This window comes from Schizophyllum commune (genome assembly GCF_000143185.2).
Source record: "Schizophyllum commune H4-8 unplaced genomic scaffold SCHCOscaffold_10, whole genome shotgun sequence".
Lineage (NCBI taxonomy): Eukaryota > Fungi > Basidiomycota > Agaricomycetes > Agaricales > Schizophyllaceae > Schizophyllum > Schizophyllum commune.
Genome location: NW_026089547.1, coordinates 1,007,196 through 1,025,814, shown reverse-complemented (window position 1 = coordinate 1,025,814; position 18,619 = coordinate 1,007,196). Strand labels below are relative to the sequence as shown.

Genomic DNA, 18,619 nt, shown 5'->3' with positions numbered 1-18,619 from the left:
GGCCAACGCCGAGCGCACGTTCCGGGGAGGCTTCTGTTGAAGATTTGCACGTGATCGCGTGCGAAGGCGCCCCCTCGTCGGGCCTCGCGTTGTGCGCACCTTGGTTAGCTTCTCCCATGCCAATGTCAACATGAGAGTGCCGGTTCTCCATTCAAGATGGCCTCTATCCATCTGCTTCTCATCCAGATATGACGGTGATACATGTTGCATACACGAGGCGTAGCGCCGAACCTCGGCCACATCAATTTGGCGCTCGCTTGATTTCTCCTGCTCTTCCTCGCCGCAATTTCCCGTTGCTTTTCCCCCTTCTTCCCCGCCAAGATTCACTCACGACTTGACCGTTCGCTGTACATATTCTGCTTGCCATGGAACGACACGGCCTCGACGCGAGATACGATGACGATCGGGATCCCGACGCGCCCTTCGTCGCGGTCGATCCCTTCCGAACGCGTCGCGGACGTTGGGCCCCGCGTCCCTCTCCGGGGGATATTGAACAGGGCTCGGTACTGGCGGAGATGAGGCGCTTTACCCCGCATCTTCGCCATGACTCGCCTCCCCCTGTCATTGAAGTTCCCCCATCCCAGCGGTCTTCGCACGAGTACGAAGGTGCGTGAATGAACTATACTTCCTCGACCACTGCTAACACTTGATGCCCTCAAAGAGTCCTCTGGGTCCCGTTCTTCCTCATCCTCCGCATACTCTGGCGGCGATGCCATGCCTGAAGAAATTTCCGAACCTGAGCGCACGACACCAGGGCCTCCTCCTGTCGACGAGAAGACCCCAGAGAAGAGCCGCTTGAATATCTCGATGCCTCTCGAGAGCACATTTCACAACATTACTGCCTACCTCTTTCAGACTATCCCCACGATGCTCTACCTATGCCTCCTTCTCCGCCTTCCAGCCCTATATTTCTCCCGCGTCGCCCGTGTCTTCGAGAACGCAGATCTCAGCCAGCGGGACATCGACAGGATGGCCGTCGCGCGTGTCAGTCAATGGGGAAGGCACCCCGAGGCCGCACCCCCAGGCATCTGGCAGTACGAACCCCAACCAGACGAGAAGGTCTCGGTCACGCTCCTCCAGTTCAAGTCGTCCTGGGAGCACTTCGTCGAGAACCTGCTGAAGGAGTGGAAGACGCTGAACGTCGTCTCCGCGCTCCTTACGTCGTACGTCCTCGCTCCGTCCTTGGCGCGCGTGCGCGGAAGCCTGATATCGCTCCCCCTTAGCGCGGTTCTTACCATCCTGCAAATCGATGCCGCCGCCGCGGACCCCGTCGTGCGCACGACGGCGCTGCTTGCGCTGGTGTGCACGCTGATGTCGCTGCTCTACGGGTGCCTGTACATTATCCGTTTCGGGTCGATGAAGGCCATGCACAAGGCGTCGGGCTGGGCGGATGTGGGTCCCCGGTTACGTGTCCCGGTGTTGAAACTGACGGACGAGCAGGAGGCGCGGCAGACGACGACGAATATCGTGTGGAACGTCTGGGTCATGCTGGCCATGCCCGCTGTCTGGCTGTCCTGGTGAGCGGGTTTGATGGGTTTTTAATCTCCACGTACGCGAAGCTGATTCGTCCGCGCCGAAGGTCCATAATCTTATTTCTCGTCTCCATCATGACCTTCGTCTGGCGGGCGGGGACGGCCGACGAGCGTACGGGGCCGACGGCGTCGTTCGCGCAAGCGCTAGCGCCGCGGATCATCATCTCGGCCGTCCTCGCGGTCGGCGCGCTTTATTTCGTGCTCGTCGTACAGACGTTCGCGCGGTACGGGGATTTAATGGACCGCCGCTGGCGCGAGCGCGTCCTCACGCAGTATGTCGCGTCGCGCACGATGTCCCCGCGGCCCCCGCCCCCGCCGCGCTCGCCGACGAGCGGGCACGGGCACTTCAGCTCGCCGCCGGTCATCCCGCCCGTCCTGCCCTCGCGGCGCAACTCGCAGAAGGAGAAGTCGATCCACGCGTGGCTCGGGCGTGTCGAGCAGGCGAGCTCGCACGGGTCGCGTGCGGCGGAGAAGGCGAGCCCGGACACGGCGGAGGCGCCGAGAGGTCAGTTGCGGGCTGATTATCGATGCGGGGGTGGGAGCGCTGATGAGGCCGCAGGGATGCATGATGCGCTCGGGTACGTCGGCCCGGGGCAGGAGGGGGCGGACTGGGGAGGGGAGAGTCAAGGGAGCCTGCGCTCGAAGACGAGCTCGCCGGCAACTCCGGCGAGGGTGCTGCCTCCCGCGGTGGCCCAGCATGTTCAGGCGGTATGTTGGCTGTCGGATTAATTTCGCTGGAGGCTAAATTCATGGCAGGCGCAGACACCGTCCGCGTCGTCGGAGGGGCATCGCTTCCTCGAGCAAGAGCTCTACAAATTGCGTGTGAAGAACGGACCCGAAGACGAACATTCGCTGGAGCTCCACGAACCTTCTACGCATAGCTCCAGCGAAGTACCGGACAGTGCATCCAAGATGAGGGTGTTGCGACCGCCTAACGACTTGAGCATCGACGTCGACCTTGACGCCGCCCAATCCGACCCAGGAAGTCCTGCGACAATCATAGCAAGGGCTTCCTCCCGTGCAGGCCCCCAATGGCCACCTGCAGCGACTCTCTCCGAGCTTGCACAGAGCGAAACAATTGCCGGCAATGAGACAGCAGGACGAGTGAGTATCAGCCGTCTGTTTAATTTCCAGAAATTGTCTGACGTGCTCTTTTTCCAGCTGTCCAGCGTCGCCTTTCCAACGACCACGAACGGACGTTCCAGAGGTTCCCCAGACTCCGGCACGACACGAAACGACCACCCGCCTCGAGCACACGAATATTATGCGGAACCGCCCAGCGACACCCCATATGAAGATACACGACAAGCACATATAACAACGCACAAACAAGCGACGAACAATCACGACCCCTCACGATCGGTACGAGAATCGTAGCCCCGACTCCGGGCCCAACAACCTCTACTCCCCGATTCGACTAATTATTGTAGCATATCTATTCCCCGTCGACATGATATCCCCACGACCAGGGCTGCCTGCATTTGTACATTACCTGTTGTATTTGCCACAGTGCTGAACCAATCGACATGCCCATGCAACGCGCTTTCTCCTCGCTCAGAATGCGGATCGGTACCGTTCGACCTACGATAATAGTCTTCAGCCTGCCATACACGCCAGGTCCTAGTGCATACTACTCAGCAGCAGCGTACAGTTACCTTACTCTCTCCGTTCCTCTCTCAGTCTCTTCTCTTCCCCTACCCTCCAGCGACACCTCATTGACCCCCTCGCACCTAGCAGTTAGCCTCGATAATTGACTTTGCCCAGACCCTTGACACGCGAGTCTTTCGTGAAGCCGTGAAGTCCACCGGCAAAACCCGGGATGCTCGTCTCTCCCGTTCGCGGACACCATGTCGCGTCCGCTGCGCCTGCACTCAAGCGCGCTCTCTGACGCTGAGTATGATTACTTCACGGCAACTCTCGCGCTTCTTACCGACTACCGGTTGCCGGAGGGCTCGGCAAGAGATGACAAGGACTTTGCTGTCGCCGCGGAGCTTGACGCCAGCGGGCTCTGCGCATGGCTTCTGGGCAAGCTATGCCCGGCGTTCCCCCATGACAAGGTGGCGACGATCATGAGCTCTGTTGCGCCTAGTGGGGGGATAGTGGACGGCACACAGTTCTTTGCAGTCGCGCGGCTGGCGCTACACTGTCTTAATGGGGAGACGATAGGGGACGGGGATGATTGCAGGAGATTGGCGTTCGTGCAAGGTGCGCCATGATCGTTCAGGAGCGAGGGGATTTCATTGAACGTGATCTCAGTACAGAATGTACCCCTGCACGCGTCAAGGGGTGCTGAGAGAGCGCCTATGCAGTCCCCTCCTGCAAAGTTGAGGGTACACTTCTGGCCGCCGGTGCGTACTTCCCTACGCGTCTTTCTAGAATCGGCATATTGAGTGATCACAGGACGAAGACAAGCCGTGTCAGTTTGAGTTTGCCTTTCCAGAATCTGGCCTTTTCCACCCAGAATCTCAGTCGCGGACGTTCCAAGCTACATACGGTCTAGACATCTCCCTAGGTGTCTACTCCTACTTCGACTCGACCGCGAACTGCTGGACGACAACCCCGGAACCGCTGCGCATCTCGCCTGACCAGCCGACGGTCCACATACGCGGTCTACCTCGACGCGACGCGCCTGCGAATTCGCGCAAACGGCCTCGAACGAGCGATGTGACCACGGATTCGGCTTCGGCTCCTCCGATACCGCAAAAGACTGCGCCAGTGGTGAAGCAGCCGAAGTATCCTGCGACGCCTGCGCCGTCGCCTGGTCATTCGGCCCCAGACACGCCTGTGCCGACGCATCCCCAAGCGTCGTCTCACGCGTCGACATGTACTTCTTTACCGCCAATATCCAGCATCTCGTCCGCCGCATCGTTCAGCATTCCCCTCTCCTCCTCGTCAACACCCACGCAGCCCGCCGCCCCACCTCCGATTCTGGCGCCCGTCACCATGCCCCCAGGTCATCCGCTCCCCGAGCTCGCAACCTGGCCGCGCACCCCGCGCTCCGCCTTCCCCTTCAAGTACGCGTGTCACATGGCCGCCTTCTTCGAGACCGTCGAGGGTCTGAAGCCCGTGTTCCCGAACAAGGAGGAGGCGTACCGCTATCTCATGCAGGGCACGGCCCCGTGGCACGCGAGCACGTACTGGAAGCACCATCGGCTGTACGCGAAGCGCGAGAGGGACGCGCGCTTGAAGACGGCGGTGGATGCGGGGATGTGCGAGGCGGGGGAGTGGAACCGGTATTTGCGGGAAGAGGAGGCGGCGGGGAGGGTGCAGGATGCGGAGATGCCTGCGACGCCTGTCGCGTAGATACGTGTTTAAGTAGAGGTTGATAGACATAGTGTACTGGTCTACTAATGCAAGCATCCGCTTGTGATCCCAGTACTTCCACAATTGAGGGTGACATGAACGAGTCGAGAAAGACATTCCATGCTAGAAATGACCGAAACTCGATGAAGAGGCAATTCTCTGATATTGCATTGCACGACTATTCCGAAAGCAATGATTACGAGAACACAATAATACTGTATGATATGTACGTTTTCACCCGCCCACCGAGTGCGCAAAGCAACAGAGCAGACATAGAATAGGGATCCAACAAGTCAATCTCCGCTCCCTTTCCCCTAACCATCATCCACAGGAAGCAAGGATGATGTAGTGAATATAGAAGCGGGCCCAATGGTAGGGTCACCGAAATTAGCGAAGACGTAATCACACAATAGAGTGTGTCTGTTCAGTAATTTCTTTCGATCTTCACAGAAGTTTGAGTAATTTACTTGTGCGACTTCGTACATTGTCGGGGGTTCTTCGTAAATCATTTGGGAGTCGAAGCACATTTGAGCGCTGATTAGGTGCTAGCGCGCGCTCAGCTGTACGACAACGTCTGCTCCAAGGCCCGCATCTTGGTAACATCTTTCACTTTTCTGTAAACTCCTGAGTAAATCATTTGAGGGAGATGAGACGAGATAGGGACTAGACTCAGAATAAATTACTGAACAGACACACTCTAATGGACAGCATGCGATGCTCAAGGGAAAATGGGAAAGACGATTCTCACTCACTCGAACTCACTCAATGCAGCGGCGTGCAGACGTCATAGCATAAGAGATACAATGCAGATGCATATACATGAAGGACCGAGCATCAACACACTCTACTGAGCGCGGAGCTGGTTCTTGAGGTTCTGCATAAGAGGGCCCTTCGGCCGGATGAACTGTACGTAGGCACCATCCCTATAGAGCTCGTCAGCACGATGCCAGGTGAAAAGGCAGGAACACATACTGCAAGACACGGCCCTCAGCCTTGAGGGCCTGGTACTGCTCCTTGTTGACGTTGGTGAAGCCCCACTTCTTGGAGACGATGATCTTTTGGCGGCCGGGGAACTTGTAACGGGCGCGGCGGAGGGCCTCCATGATGACGGGGGCGTTGGCCTCCTTGCAGCGGATGGAAAGGATGATCTGGCCGATGTTGACACGGGCGACCGTGCCGTACGGCTTACCCCAGGCACCACGCATACCGGTCTGCAGACTGTAATGGCCGGTTTGTCAGCGGAGCTCGCTGACGAAGAGAATTGCTAACGCACCGATCGGCACCAGCGCAAGACAACATCTTGTTGATGCGGATGACGTGGAAGGGGTGAACGCGGACACGCAAGTGGAAGGAGTCCTTGCCGGAGGTCTTCGTGACGTACCTGGGGAGGATGGGTCAGCAAGGAAGTACGAATAGCGATGGCGAAACGCACTTGTTGGCGCAAATACGGGCGGCTTCGAGCGCCTCCGAGCTCAACTGCTCGTACTCATCGGAGACAAGATGGCAGCAGAAGGGGAACTCGTCCACAGAGGCACGCTTGCGACCGAGATCGAAGATGCGAATCTGCGCCGGGTTATTTCAGGTTCTCGTGCAGTAGGCGAGTATAACGCACCTTCGGATCCGGGACACCACGGTTGTACCTACTCTTCGGGTAGGGCTTGTTCTTGCAGTAACGGTAGCAGCGAGCGGGACGGCGACCCATCTTGTCCGATCTTTGTAATCAGGTCAGATAAATGTGCAGAGCGAGATTGTAGCCAGGGCAAAGGATGTAGAGCTCGACGATAGGGGCAGAGGACGCTCAAAGCTCGGAATGAAGCGTGAACGTCTGAGGAGAAGGACGATCGAAAGGGCAGAGCTCCTCCCAAACGTCATCCGGCCCATGCGAGCCAATCCAGCCATTCAGAGTCGGATTTTTCGCATGAGCGTCCCGAGAGAGCATCCCATCGTCGTGAATAACAGATCGACGTCGTACGGAGCAGGAGCAGCAATACTCACAGTGTTGGGGGGCGTTGAAGATGGCTCGACGGCGACGAGGCCGTTTCTCTTGTACTGTAACGCGTGTCACCTCAGTCACGTCACACATTACTCAGTCGGCCCCTTACCAAGACCCTGGTCATCCTCCGCAACCTCCGACGACTGCAACTGAGTCTGTTTGACGCTGTGCTTGAACACGAACAGGACATAGTTCGCCTAGTCTAGACGGGGAATAAGCGAGGGCGGCTGGTTGCTGCCAAGTCATGATTTTTGGACTTTGGTCACGGTGTTCAACTTGATGTTTTTGGCGGTATTTTCGGACCGGCCTTTTCTCGGTCCCGCCTGCAGGCTCAGCAGAGGCTGCTCTTGACGATAAGGCTTACTGGTGAGCAGATTTACTACAGGGTCAGACGGGGTGATGTGAGGAGGTTCGACGAGCTGAAGAGCGCCTAGTAGTGGAATCATCTCAGCGACACTCCGTCACGCCTATTGCACAAGCAGTACCTCAATTCACTCAAACACCCACGTTTACTCGGGTACGAGTGAACGTTCCTGATGGATGTCTTGACACTTCACTTTCCTCCTCGGTCACAATGGCCGGGTTGGGAACATCCGACACTTGCACTTGCTGCATACGGCGATGCGCTACAACATGAGGCTCACGCAAGGCCTCTTTCAACGCGTCCTCACGATAAGAACGCGCTCCCCGCCGAGCTGGTTGTCGTGTCCACTCTTGGTGGCAGCGACTATGCATCAGACTCACCTATCTTCCTTGCTTCGGCCAAAGATGACCCATCACGAGAATACGTGCTGAAGATGGCACTGCGCGATGACCTTGTCTCCGGGCTAGCAGCGGAATACATCGCGTACTCGAGACACCTGCAGTCATTGCAGGGTGGCCTTGTACCAATTTGCTATGGTCTATTCGTCTCCGACCAGCCTGCGCGCGCCGACGAGCCACCATTAATAGGTGCTCTCGTCCTGTCGTACGTCGGGACGCCACCGCCTGTAGCTTTTCCTCAACTGCCCGACCTCGTCAGGTGCGCGATTCAACCTAATCAACGAGCCTTTCGACACTGACGTCCCCCTTTTCCAATCAGACGCCAGATTTTACTCGCACTACAAGAACTCCACGACGCAGGCGTTGTCCACCGCGACCTCGCCGAACGCAATATCGTCCTCGAACCTCTTCGCCCCGACGGGACTGTGTCCGGCCCGGACGACTTCAAGGTGCACATCATCGATTTCGACGCGATTGAGACGGGCCACGAATGCCCTGGACTGGAGGGCGACCCGCCGTGCGAGCAGTTGACGGAGGTGGTGGAGATGTTCGGCCTAGGAGGGCGATAGGGAGGGCTACATGCGATGAGGGTACATACGAAGGATATGTATTGATTGCTGCAGCCCTGATGTCAGACTCGAGGATGATGCGTGTGTCGAGCGCGCGGGCGGCCGTTCCGCTTGTACTTGCTCGGGCCCCGCGGCAGGCTCTTGCCTGCCAGAAAACTCGCCGAATTTGTCTAGAGATGAAGACCGAGGACAGGCCGAGGGTACGATGCCGTGTGTATCGGAGAGGCCGCTGGTATCGAGGGCCAGGGCGACAAGATGGGCGTAGGCGAATTTCTATCAGGAAAATCTGTCCCCGCCATAGCTCCTGAAGAGGATTGCAATCTTCGAGGGAACGACACCTAGCAACGACACGTAAAGGACGGGAAGAGAGGAGAAAACTACCACTGTGCACCCGAGACCGGGTTACATTCACCCTACGACTACCAGGAGATCTGGTTGATGCACTGAATGCCAAGTTTTCCGGGTGGTTTTTGGGTGGCGGTACGGTTACAGCTAGGTGATTTTGATTTGAGGAGTTTTGTCCCCGAATCACGCCTTTCAAACGCTGTATTGCTTGTTACTGGGCAGTTTGGGGTATATATCATCACTCCGATGTGCCACAGTCATCTGCTTCTCGACCCGCTCGCTATGGGGTGCTGTGTCCGAGTATATGATATCATAGGATCCTTCGAGAGGTTCTGAGTGTATATTTCGTCTGCTAATCAGTTTTCGATGGTATTTTTCATGCTACAGATGCTCCTTGGGCGCATTCATAAGCGTTGTGACCGTCTTACAAGGTGCCCAAAGCAGGATAAATCCAGAAATCTGCAAAAACGTAGGTTAATGCAGATCTACGAGAGAAGACAAGAGGCTTGGCTGGAGTAAGACTTGAGATATGTGAAGAAGATCCCTAATTCCACCTTGACAACGGAGCATAAAGCGCCAGGACATCCAGAAGTGAGTTCAACCGTGATCTATCACGCGTGTGACAGCGCGTCTCGGCGTGACGTGGCTCCGTGAAATTGCTAAGTCCGTCTTCTCTTGTACCATCATCCCCGACGACCACGACCTCCAGCAGGTCTCGCATCGCACACAATATTGTGCCCCGTACTCCTCCCTCTTACTGACACTGGCCGCCATCAAGCATAGACCCGACCCGCAAGCCGCACACCGCTCTATAACGCGCGTACGACGCGCGCGAGGTTCGCCATTCGGATTGCTGCGACGCGGTACTGGTCTGCTGTCGCGACATCGACACCCTCCAGCGCACTGGCGCTATGTATTGCGATACCAGGTGCGTCACTGACACAGCCCACCGACCTGAGCTTACGTCGTCGTAGCCGCGTTCTGTACACCGCGGAACCAGGTCGCCGTCGATCCTGTGTGTACCTTCGTCATGCGCCGCATTTTAACAGGCTCTGTCCAGCGCCATGCCCTTTCCCCGCCAACAGGTCTCCCCCTGCCTAACGCAACGATCGACTCGATGACAGCCCTTTCGCGGCCAGCTCCCTGCCCTCGTCCCTTGTCGTAGGCACACGTCTGTTCATGCCGTGTCTTTTGTCGTGGTACATTGTAGTAGTAGTCCTTGTGAATACAGTATGCAATAATATGATTTCTCCCTTCAATCAAGTGCGTGAAGCCCGTTCCGCAATGAGTACAACCAGGGAACCTAGTGAGATAACAAGGACCAGAATCACTAGTCTTTCGGGTGCTGATATCAGCTCGGTTTTGGGTGAATCACGCCTAGGAGTTCGGGTTGTAGGTACCCGACCTTCACCAGATTAATTCACCCGAAAGTCGGTGTGTATTCAACCCAAATTCAACCACACATTCACCCGTGGCCAGTCACCCATTTTCCGGGTGACACAGGGTGAATTTGAGCCGTATTCCGAGAGATATCAACTGTATTTATGGGTGAAAGTTCGGGTGAACGTAACCCGGTTTTGGGCGCACAGTGTACCGATTACAGTTGTGGACAGCCAAAGTCGACAATTTTGGGTGCTCTGCCGGAAAACTTCGGACTTTGCGGAAAACGACGCCTTTCAACGAGGGGGTAACCTAAATAAATTTCAGACCGAACGGCTCTGCCGTTGGCCCACAAATCGCGATTTATTGGCCGAGGGGGCCCAAAATATTGGCCACCCCTCATTTCCGCCCCTAAATTCAAGAAAAAATGGTTTTTGAACGCCTTTCGCTCATGTCCGTCCGTTTACGCGGTCGTAAAGTTACCGGAGCAATGCCGAAAAGCGCTCAGAATAATAAAAATGCGTGACGTTATGCATGTCTGTCACACCATCGTTACAGTGATGGTAGCCGGGGATGGTCCGCACCTTGCTCGCGAGCTAACTTCAGCAAGCTGGCGCGGCATGGGTATAGTCCACGCTTCATATCGACAAGCTTTTCTTACTTTTGGCGCTGTCGGCACTTGCCGAACACCGTTGAAACTGGCCCAAAAATTGGCCACCCCCGAAAAGTGGTCCTAAAATCGCGGAAAAATCGTTTTTGGGGCTTTTGAGCCCTTCTGAGTTCATTTCTGAGCTCAGATTCCCGTCGGATAAATTATTTGATGCTCCGACACGAATTGTCGACTTTGGCTGTCCCCAACTGTACCCTCAGTCGAACGATGCGCGCTCCACGCAGGAGTAGAAGTTCAACCGTGGGAAGGCGTCCCGAAAGTTGCCGGGTAAGACAAGTTCACGGCTCGCTGCCTTGGTAAGCCCTTTGTGACTACTTCGGGGATGCATCTGAGTTTCAGATAGCCTACAGCAGGCGTATCGCAACATGTACTTGTAGTCGCAGAAAGGTACACTGCGCTAGAAGAGGATAGCCGCCCTAAGAAGCGACCTCGGAGTACCACTCCTTTGGCTGAGTTAGGCCTTGATAGACGCTGACCGCAGTCGCCCTGACCATCGATGAAGGCGCCGCAAACCTCGGCGATGTCCATCTTCATTGAGCACCCTGCGTAGCTTCGAATGACGGGTCCGCTTCGTCAGTATCGCGACGCACCAGTGAAGGGGAGAGTTATTTGCGAGGAACGCCGCTTCCGACTCGGGAAAATGAGCGAAGGACCGCCGGGGAACAGATTGTGTACTTGCTATGGGGCCGGACTTCGGGGATTCTCGTCGTCGAGGTCGAGAGTCGTAAGAGAAGATTCATCGTGACTAAGTATAGGGTATGATGTCCTGGGGATCAAGGAAGAAGGGGAAGGCGAGCATTCTGAGGAAGCACGCACGAAGTCGAAGGCCCGAGCTGGGAATATGAGAGGTGGACCGCTGCGGACCGCAGATATTTCGGTACCAGGCAGCGTCAATAGTGACGGCGTCTACTCGGAGAGGCACGTAGTGAAACCTGAACGAGCGCTCGGGAGACTTGTGAGTGGCGAAGTGGCGTCCGCGCCGTCGGTGAGACAATCTCTCCATTGACATCAGCTGAGTTTAAGTGAAGGAGAAAAGAGTGTGCGTTCTTGAGCCTTGCCATAGCTAGGGGTGTACTGGAACGAAACGATGGCGAGCCACCCTTGCGCAGAGGACGAGCCTCCGCGATGTTTTCGCGCTTCTTCTGAGCCTGGGGTCGACGGATATGTCTTTAAAGCGCGGCGTGTACAGCTAAGAAGAGACCCGACGGCAGCGAGCATGAGGCAATGGCAGCTCGGCCAATGTTGGACAGATGTAGAGAATGCTTCCAGCCATTGGAGGTCACAGGAAAGGTTGCGCTTACTCGACAGTTTAGTCCCACCCGCTGGTATCGTCATGGTGCCTCAGTCGTCCTATGAGTACAGAAAGTCGCAGAGCGGGTAGCACCAGAGTTTGGAGCCAAATAATGATGCAGCTCGAAGGACTTCACGATTGATGTCTTCAATGCAGTTCTGAGTTATGGCACAAAGCGTTGTTGGCCTACCCACAGGTCTGGAGAGCGAACGGAGAGATACATATTAATATTCCTTGAGGGTTTTCGTCCAGATAACAAGTTCAGGGAGACAAGCGAAAGGACTTGTTTTTGGCGGGAAACAAAGCGCATCGACGCGTCGCGATCACGGACGCGGTGGTCACGCATCAACGTAACGCGAACGTGACACTGCAGGTACCTTGTCCTCCTCCGTCACTCCGATTCCAACACGGTTTTGCACCGTCTTTTCGGTAGGCGCCAGGCCGCCGTTATATCCTCAAGACTAGAAGATGGCGTCCGCGAAGATTGGCATCATCGCGCGCGTGCGGCCAGCGTTGCCGCACGAGATAGACGACGGGAGTGTTGTGGTCCAGAATAGTGGCAGCGGCGGCTCAATACACGTATACATGAATGACGGGAACAAGGCATCCAAGCAGTTTAAGTGCGTGACCTGTCTTTGAGGGGACGATAGATCGCTAACCTGTAACTATGCGATAGGTTCACGAACTGCTACGGTGCCGATTCTCGACAGGAAGACATCTTTAACAACGATATAGAGCCCATGCTCCCCTTTCTCTTCGATGGGATCGTGCGTTACAACACCCTACACATCGCTCCTCTACTCATTGTCCCCAGACTATCACCATTTTCGCGTATGGTGTCACCTCGTCAGGTATGTATCTGCCCACCGCAACCATAACCACCGTAACCACCGCTGATCGGCTCTTTTGCGATAAGGCAAGACGCACACTATCCAAGGCACTGCTGAGCAGCCCGGAGTCATCAAGCGTGTCGTGGAGGTGCGTGGATCCCTCATGTTTTCCAACCAAACCCTTATTCCATCCCAGAAACTGTGCTATATGATGGATAGCCGCGCCGACGCGAACATATCCATGAACATGCAATATATGGAAATATACAAGGATGAAGTCTACGATCTGCTCGTGCCTAATCGGGAGCTTGTACGTCGCACGTTGCTATTGAAGACCATGCCGTCTAACTATGCACACCAGGCTCCCAAACTGGAAGTCCGCGAGTTCGAGGGTAAGGTGCTTGTACCGAAGCTCTCAAGGAAGCGTATCAGCACCGAACAGGAATTTCATACGATATACCAGTGCGTGACAGCGTTGTCGTCTCCAGAAGCCCATGGAAGCTGACTTCGAATCACAGGCGTGCATCAAATCAGCGTTCCGTTGGCTCGACTAAGCTCAACAGTCATTCCTCTCGTTCTCACGCCATTCTTTCCTTGCACATCGATATAGTAGACCCCGCGTCCGGCAAGAGTAGGTGGCGTTCTTCTCCTTCCTGCCTGTTGTGCTGACCGTTATTATAGCGCTTACTGGGACAGTGAACCTCGTCGACTTGGCCGGGTCGGAGAACAACAAGGTATGGATGCTGCGATAGTTCCTTGGTGGTTGTCTGACAATGTTTAGCATACCGGCAACGATGCCAACCGCTTGATTGAGTCCTCCGCCATCAACAAGTCGCTGAGCACCCTGGGCAAGGTCATTGATGCGCTCAATCGGGGCGAAGTAAGGATGATCCTGGCGCGCTATTTCTCCCTCGCTGACGTCGTTGCAGAGCCGCATACCGTACCGAGACTCCAAACTCACTCGCGTCTTGCAAGACGCCTTAGGCGGTTCGTCCATGGGCTTACTGATTTGCAACATCGCCCCGGGCGCCAAGTTCAGGAAGGATACCCTAAACACGCTCAACTTCGCAGCCAAGGCGCGCGACATTGAGAACAAGGTCACCATCAACGAGCGAGGTATGCACATTGATATTTCCCGGTCTCTGCACAGTTGACAGTGCCCTAGAAACGAAACCTCTTCCGAAGCCCCACTTCGCCGCTCTGACCCTTCAGCCCACGGCTGCCAAACCGGCGACGACGGTCGTGCAAGCCATCAACGGCGGCGCTACTATCAATAATGGCAGTCACGACAGCAGGCCTCCTATTCACCATGGTCGTCCGTCGATGCTGCCTAAGGTGCCGCGCGCGTCGATGCTGGCGTTGGAGTCGAACAGACATCCAGTGATCAAGACGGAAGATACATCGGGCGAGAAGCGGCTGACTGGTCGTGTGCAGCGACCGTCGAATACGGCGCTGCCGCCGAACTTGAACACCCAGGTATGGCTGGTGGTCGAGGATGAACGTCATGTGTGCCGAACAGCTCGACAGATCCAGCAGATGATCCAGGCCGAGGTCGCGAAGCTCGTCGCACCGAAGGAGGCTGAGAATCGGGAGCTCGAGCGGCGTGTGCGCGAGCTTGAGGAGGAGCGCAGGCAAGAGCGGGAATACTCCATGGAGCGGTCGCGCACGCGGGAGAGCACGGTCAAGTCGGAGCAGCCGGATGTGCTACCGCCTGACATTGCGGCTATGCTGGCGTCGTCGGACTATGCCAATCAGGACTTGATCGCCCGGTTGGACAACCTGGAGGCCGAGCTGTCCGTTGACGACGTCCTCCTTCTCTGAGCATTGGCTGACGGGTCTTGAAGGCGCAGCAAGAACAACTCGTTGTATGACGAGCTGACTCCGATGCAGCGCAAGACCACCTGCCGCGCCTACCTCTACATGGCTCGGCAATACGAGAGGTACGTGCTCGGCTTGGGAACTGTCGGACAGGGACTGACCACGCTCCAGTATGGATGACCTCGACAATGCGCTTGCGCTTTACCGTAAGGCGCAGACCTACGCGCCGGACAACGACAAGCTCAGAGACAGGTGGATACTTTTCGTTATTCGTGTATTTCTCCACCAACTCGCTGCCAACCGGTGACCTTTGTTCGCAGTGCAACCTTGTTCTGATGCGGTAATTTCGCAGAATATTGGACACAGAGTACAAGCTGAAGAACAAGAGCAGGGCGGGGGAGGCGGACCGCTCTCCGAAGAAGAAGCGCCGGAGACGCAGCGAGGAGGAGGAGGACGAGGGGGATGACTCCGCGGAGAAGGGCAGCGGACGGTCGAAGCGCTTTGGGAACGAGATAACCAATCAGGGGAGCTCGCCGAAGCGCAAGCGGTCACCAGAGGAGGGCGAGGAGGAGTACGCGGAGACGCCGCAGAAGCGACAGCGTGGGATGGCCGTCGCCGCTGACGACGATGACGACTATGTGCCGCGGGCGAGGCGAAGCAAGCGGCAGCAGGCCAAGGCCGCCTAGGCTTCATCGTTCTTCCCCTCTCATGCATGTAACATTATGGTTATCCTGTACTTATGTTCTTCCCGCTTTCGCCGTCGCATTTCCGCCCTCCATGTTTTCTCCGAGCAGTGGGATTGCCCCAAATGCTCCACGGACTGTCGTTATCAGTTTCGCAGATTAGAGCCTAGGATGTAATTCGAGTTGTTCCGCTGGATTGTTGGGTTCAGAGTTTGATGTAGATCTCGACCCAGCAAGCTGTGGGTAAGTTGAGGGACATCTTCCAGACCGTCAGGTACGTTTCCTAATCTGTATCAATGCCTTCCTAGAATGGTAATATCGCCGAAACGACCCTCTTTGAACGGCTTTGAAGAGCTGTATGGCTCTTCTGTTCTTTGTGACTTCTATTCCCTAGGACGCCGCACCGAGCAAGTGACGAGAAATTGCCGATGAAATACGAGAGGGGCCGGATGACTTGAGCATGATCACATCTGGTCAATCTTGAATCTTGATGTTCGGAGGCAATCCTACCACGTTCTACGCAACACGTTGGATCGACGTCACATCTCAACGCCCGCGAAACTGTCTTCGCGTGAGACAAGATTGACCATAAAAGGCGCCAAGCCAATTTTCAGCAGAAGAGACAGGAATTCATTCGGTCAAACACTCGGTGACCAGCACCGCTGTCTACGTGAGATTATCGTAGTAAAATGAGAGGGGAGGCAAACAAGGAGCAGAAGAGGAAGCAAAGCGAAGGTATCTAAAGTCTGAGAGTACGTGGCTCTACTGGTATATGAGCATGAGAACGAAGACGCAGACAACGAGGGGGCGATAATAATACATCTGGAACTGTGGGTGCGCTGAGGCTACAGGTCAGATACAGGTGAAGCGGGGAGATCTATGGTACAGCACGGCTGCGTGAGGGGGCGAAAGGTATACGTATTCTTCGGCAGGAAATTGGTCGGCGATCGGAGCGAAATTAGGACTGGTCCGGGTACCTGGAGTAGGAGCCGCGGTAGTCGGGGTAGTACATCGGGTTCCCTTGTCCCTGCCACTGGCTCGAAGAAGCTGACGGATCGGCGTACTGCGAAGACGAGCTCGACGCCACGGCGCCTGAGTAGCCCGGGTATGCGGCGGCCATCGACGATTGCTGCATGGGCAGAGGCACCGATGACATCGACGGGTAGTACTGCTGGGACTGCATCGGGAGCATGGCCATCGTGATGAAGTCGGGGAACGGATTGTAGGGGAAAAGTCCGGCGACGAGGAGGGAGCTCGAGTTCTCGGCAGGGAAGATTATTATGCCAGCCCCGTGTAGTCGGCTGTCGACACCCCACGGGGCGATGGCTATCTAATGTCGTCGTGAGTTGGTTGCGCGGGATGAAGATGCGATTTTCGTGATTACCATCTCATTCTCGTAAAGGATGCGGGACAACGAGCGAAAGGTCGTCTGGTTGACAACCTGGGCATTGGGATCCCCAAGCCTGTCCGCCATGAAGGTGACCTGAGGGGGCGTGTAGCGCCTAACATAGGCCTGGACGTCCCTCAGGAGGCGATGGCCGTGCAGGACGCGAACGAAGAGTTCAGATGGCCAGAGGTCCATGCTGCTTTTGTGTGTGCATCAGTCCTCACAGGAAGCAATCATCGCAAATGCATGCATACCTGTCTCCGTCGGTCTCGACGGCACTGACGTGCAGATCCTGGCTGCTATCCTTGTCGGAGGCCCTCATGCCAGTGACGCAGAGAACGCCACGCCACGGGGTGCTTTGGCGAGGCTTGCCACTGGTGGGACGGGCCACGGACGGCAGAGGAGTCGGCAGGCGGTACGCCATGGGTTCGAGACTTGGGGAAGGGTCGATGAAGAGGCTACTGGGAGGGGACGGTTTGCACTAATGCCGTCATGGCCATACTGCCTGTTTTTATACCGGAGTCCCCGGGAGGGATTGCGGCTGAAAAGACCGTGATGCGATGAGTGGCTGGCAACGCGCGTAACGCATGGTCCACTTGTATCTCCACATCTCAATCGTCAAGGGACGGGATGGTCCCATCCGCTTTCCACGCGAGGGGCCAAGACGGCGAAATCAAGGTACGTCGCATTTGGTGCGCGTGAGATCGCCGGACCGGCCAGAGCGCAGAGCAGACATGGTCGATCGATAGGGTCTCTGTCCTTGTTTGTCAGTCCCGAAAGTACCTTCTATGGGCAATAGAATGGGGGTGTGGGTATCGGAACCGAGCGGAAGATAGCCTTCGGGGATTGAGTTAGGGAACGCGTTTGCATAGCCGCTGCTGAGTGCTGAGGTGGCGCGTACGGCGAAGTCTCGTCGCGGAACTTGAGAATGGGAACGGCACGGCGCCTGCTGGGAAGAATACATATCCCTGACGTTCCTACCTGCAAACGGACGGATTTCGGACGAAGGCCACTTGCGGGGCGCCCATCCACGATCAGATTAAACAACAATAGGGTCATCGACGTCAGCACGCTCGCTGGATACCCACTGGTCGAAACGCGAGCCAATCGTGGGTACGAGGTGCTGCACCATGCCGCCCGCGTGCTACCGTTCACGTGGAAAGAAGCCTGAGCAGCACCAGAACTGAACAATGGGCAGATCGCCATCGCGTGGCCGAGATCCCCTGACGATCAAGCGATGCTTACCAAAAATCGTCGAGGCCAAAAGACCCTCGAGTTATTCGTCAAGCACGCTCCGAATGCGCTCGAGGCTCAATGGCGATTACCGGGCCTTCGCCGATAAGTCGGCTGACAATCCTCAACAACGTACGGCGAACAAACCCAACTTGAACAGTTCGTGGGTAAAGAATTACCTATGCTTACAATCAGTGGCAACATCCGCGTTGTATTAGTTCTCACCGGCGCAGCTGCGGTTATACAAAGAAACACAATTGCGCTCTTAATGGACTGACACGGCCATGCATTTTGCGACGGGACATGGGTGGACCGCGGTGCAAACCTTGCTATGCTGAAGGGAAATGAGAATATTCATCAGCGACAGAAGATAGCAAAACGCGCCGTACATTAACCGGGCCTCGCCCAGAATTACGTCCCAGCGCTTGCCTGGAGATCATCGATACGAACATCCCCGGTGGGCCCCGCTGGGTAGAAACAGCAGCTGTTGGTCGCGACCTACTACGTGCCGATTATCGGCGTGGCGGCGGCGTCGCTTGGCTGAATTAGCCTGCTTGCGCGGGTGGAGCATCGACGGCATCAGCCTTGCGAGCGTTTGCTGCGGTGCGGTCATAAGCTGAAGGCACCGGCAGGCATCGATGAGCATCGGGTTATGAGAAATGCCCGCGTCGTAGCCAGAGCATGGCCACCATCAAGGGAAGAGGCACATCTAGCCTAGGAGGCCTTCAAGCGCGTGCGTCGCGGTGACCGCCACAAGCTTGATAGGGGCACAGAGCCCACGGCATGGTATTTCCTTGTATAGAAATCTGCACATCTTTGCAGA

General features: G+C 56.2%; 8 protein-coding genes across 8 annotated transcripts; 4 read left to right on the top strand and 4 right to left on the bottom strand.

Moving 5' to 3' along the window:
* Nucleotides 1–147: 147 nt before the first annotated feature.
* On the top strand, nt 148–2,909 carry SCHCODRAFT_02712453 (uncharacterized protein; the record flags this gene model as incomplete). Its single annotated transcript, XM_003028630.3, has 6 exons — nt 148–606; nt 662–1,163; nt 1,224–1,517; nt 1,580–2,240; nt 2,289–2,636; nt 2,694–2,909. The coding sequence occupies exons 1-6, from the start codon at nt 366–368 to the stop codon at nt 2,907–2,909; spliced, it is 2,262 nt and encodes a 753-aa protein (XP_003028676.1). The 5' UTR covers nt 148–365.
* A 439-nt stretch (nt 2,910–3,348) lies between these two features.
* Nucleotides 3,349–4,944, top strand: SCHCODRAFT_02751591 (uncharacterized protein). The gene is made up of 3 exons (XM_003028631.3): nt 3,349–3,737; nt 3,789–3,880; nt 3,933–4,944. The coding sequence occupies exons 1-3, from the start codon at nt 3,380–3,382 to the stop codon at nt 4,833–4,835; spliced, it is 1,353 nt and encodes a 450-aa protein (XP_003028677.1). The 5' UTR covers nt 3,349–3,379; the 3' UTR covers nt 4,836–4,944.
* A 643-nt stretch (nt 4,945–5,587) lies between these two features.
* Nucleotides 5,588–6,772, bottom strand: SCHCODRAFT_02636872 (60S ribosomal protein L10). Its single transcript, XM_003028935.2, has 5 exons — nt 6,448–6,772; nt 6,268–6,398; nt 6,109–6,216; nt 5,808–6,053; nt 5,588–5,758 (listed from the first exon to the last, which is right to left on the bottom strand). Exons 1-5 carry the CDS (start codon nt 6,535–6,537, stop codon nt 5,680–5,682), a joined length of 654 nt encoding a protein of 217 aa, XP_003028981.1. The 5' UTR covers nt 6,538–6,772; the 3' UTR covers nt 5,588–5,679.
* Nucleotides 6,773–6,999: 227 nt separating this feature from the next.
* Nucleotides 7,000–8,317, top strand: SCHCODRAFT_02636867 (uncharacterized protein). Its single transcript, XM_003028632.2, has 3 exons — nt 7,000–7,194; nt 7,263–7,849; nt 7,910–8,317. Exons 2-3 carry the CDS (start codon nt 7,365–7,367, stop codon nt 8,157–8,159), a joined length of 735 nt encoding a protein of 244 aa, XP_003028678.2. The 5' UTR covers nt 7,000–7,194; nt 7,263–7,364; the 3' UTR covers nt 8,160–8,317.
* An 876-nt stretch (nt 8,318–9,193) lies between these two features.
* Nucleotides 9,194–9,760, bottom strand: SCHCODRAFT_02636865 (uncharacterized protein). Its single transcript, XM_050345939.1, has 2 exons — nt 9,479–9,760; nt 9,194–9,432 (listed from the first exon to the last, which is right to left on the bottom strand). Exons 1-2 carry the CDS (start codon nt 9,543–9,545, stop codon nt 9,314–9,316), a joined length of 186 nt encoding a protein of 61 aa, XP_050198514.1. The 5' UTR covers nt 9,546–9,760; the 3' UTR covers nt 9,194–9,313.
* Nucleotides 9,761–12,313: 2,553 nt separating this feature from the next.
* SCHCODRAFT_02671089 (kinesin with motor region at N-terminus) lies at nt 12,314–15,179 on the top strand (the record flags this gene model as incomplete). The annotated part of the gene is made up of 14 exons (XM_003028633.2): nt 12,314–12,465; nt 12,522–12,612; nt 12,660–12,696; nt 12,762–12,823; nt 12,872–12,985; nt 13,037–13,137; nt 13,194–13,306; nt 13,357–13,409; nt 13,457–13,555; nt 13,605–13,791; nt 13,841–14,468; nt 14,520–14,615; nt 14,665–14,796; nt 14,846–15,179. 14 exons carry the CDS (start codon nt 12,314–12,316, stop codon nt 15,177–15,179), a joined length of 2,199 nt encoding a protein of 732 aa, XP_003028679.1.
* A 604-nt stretch (nt 15,180–15,783) lies between these two features.
* SCHCODRAFT_02636859 (uncharacterized protein) lies at nt 15,784–16,884 on the bottom strand. Its single transcript, XM_050345938.1, has 3 exons — nt 16,818–16,884; nt 16,561–16,759; nt 15,784–16,506 (listed from the first exon to the last, which is right to left on the bottom strand). Exons 2-3 carry the CDS (start codon nt 16,756–16,758, stop codon nt 16,135–16,137), a joined length of 570 nt encoding a protein of 189 aa, XP_050198513.1. The 5' UTR covers nt 16,759; nt 16,818–16,884; the 3' UTR covers nt 15,784–16,134.
* Nucleotides 16,885–17,168: 284 nt separating this feature from the next.
* Nucleotides 17,169–17,948, bottom strand: SCHCODRAFT_02055931 (uncharacterized protein). The gene has a single exon (XM_050341637.1). It carries the CDS (start codon nt 17,767–17,769, stop codon nt 17,350–17,352), a length of 420 nt encoding a protein of 139 aa, XP_050198512.1. The 5' UTR covers nt 17,770–17,948; the 3' UTR covers nt 17,169–17,349.
* Nucleotides 17,949–18,619: the final 671 nt, after the last annotated feature.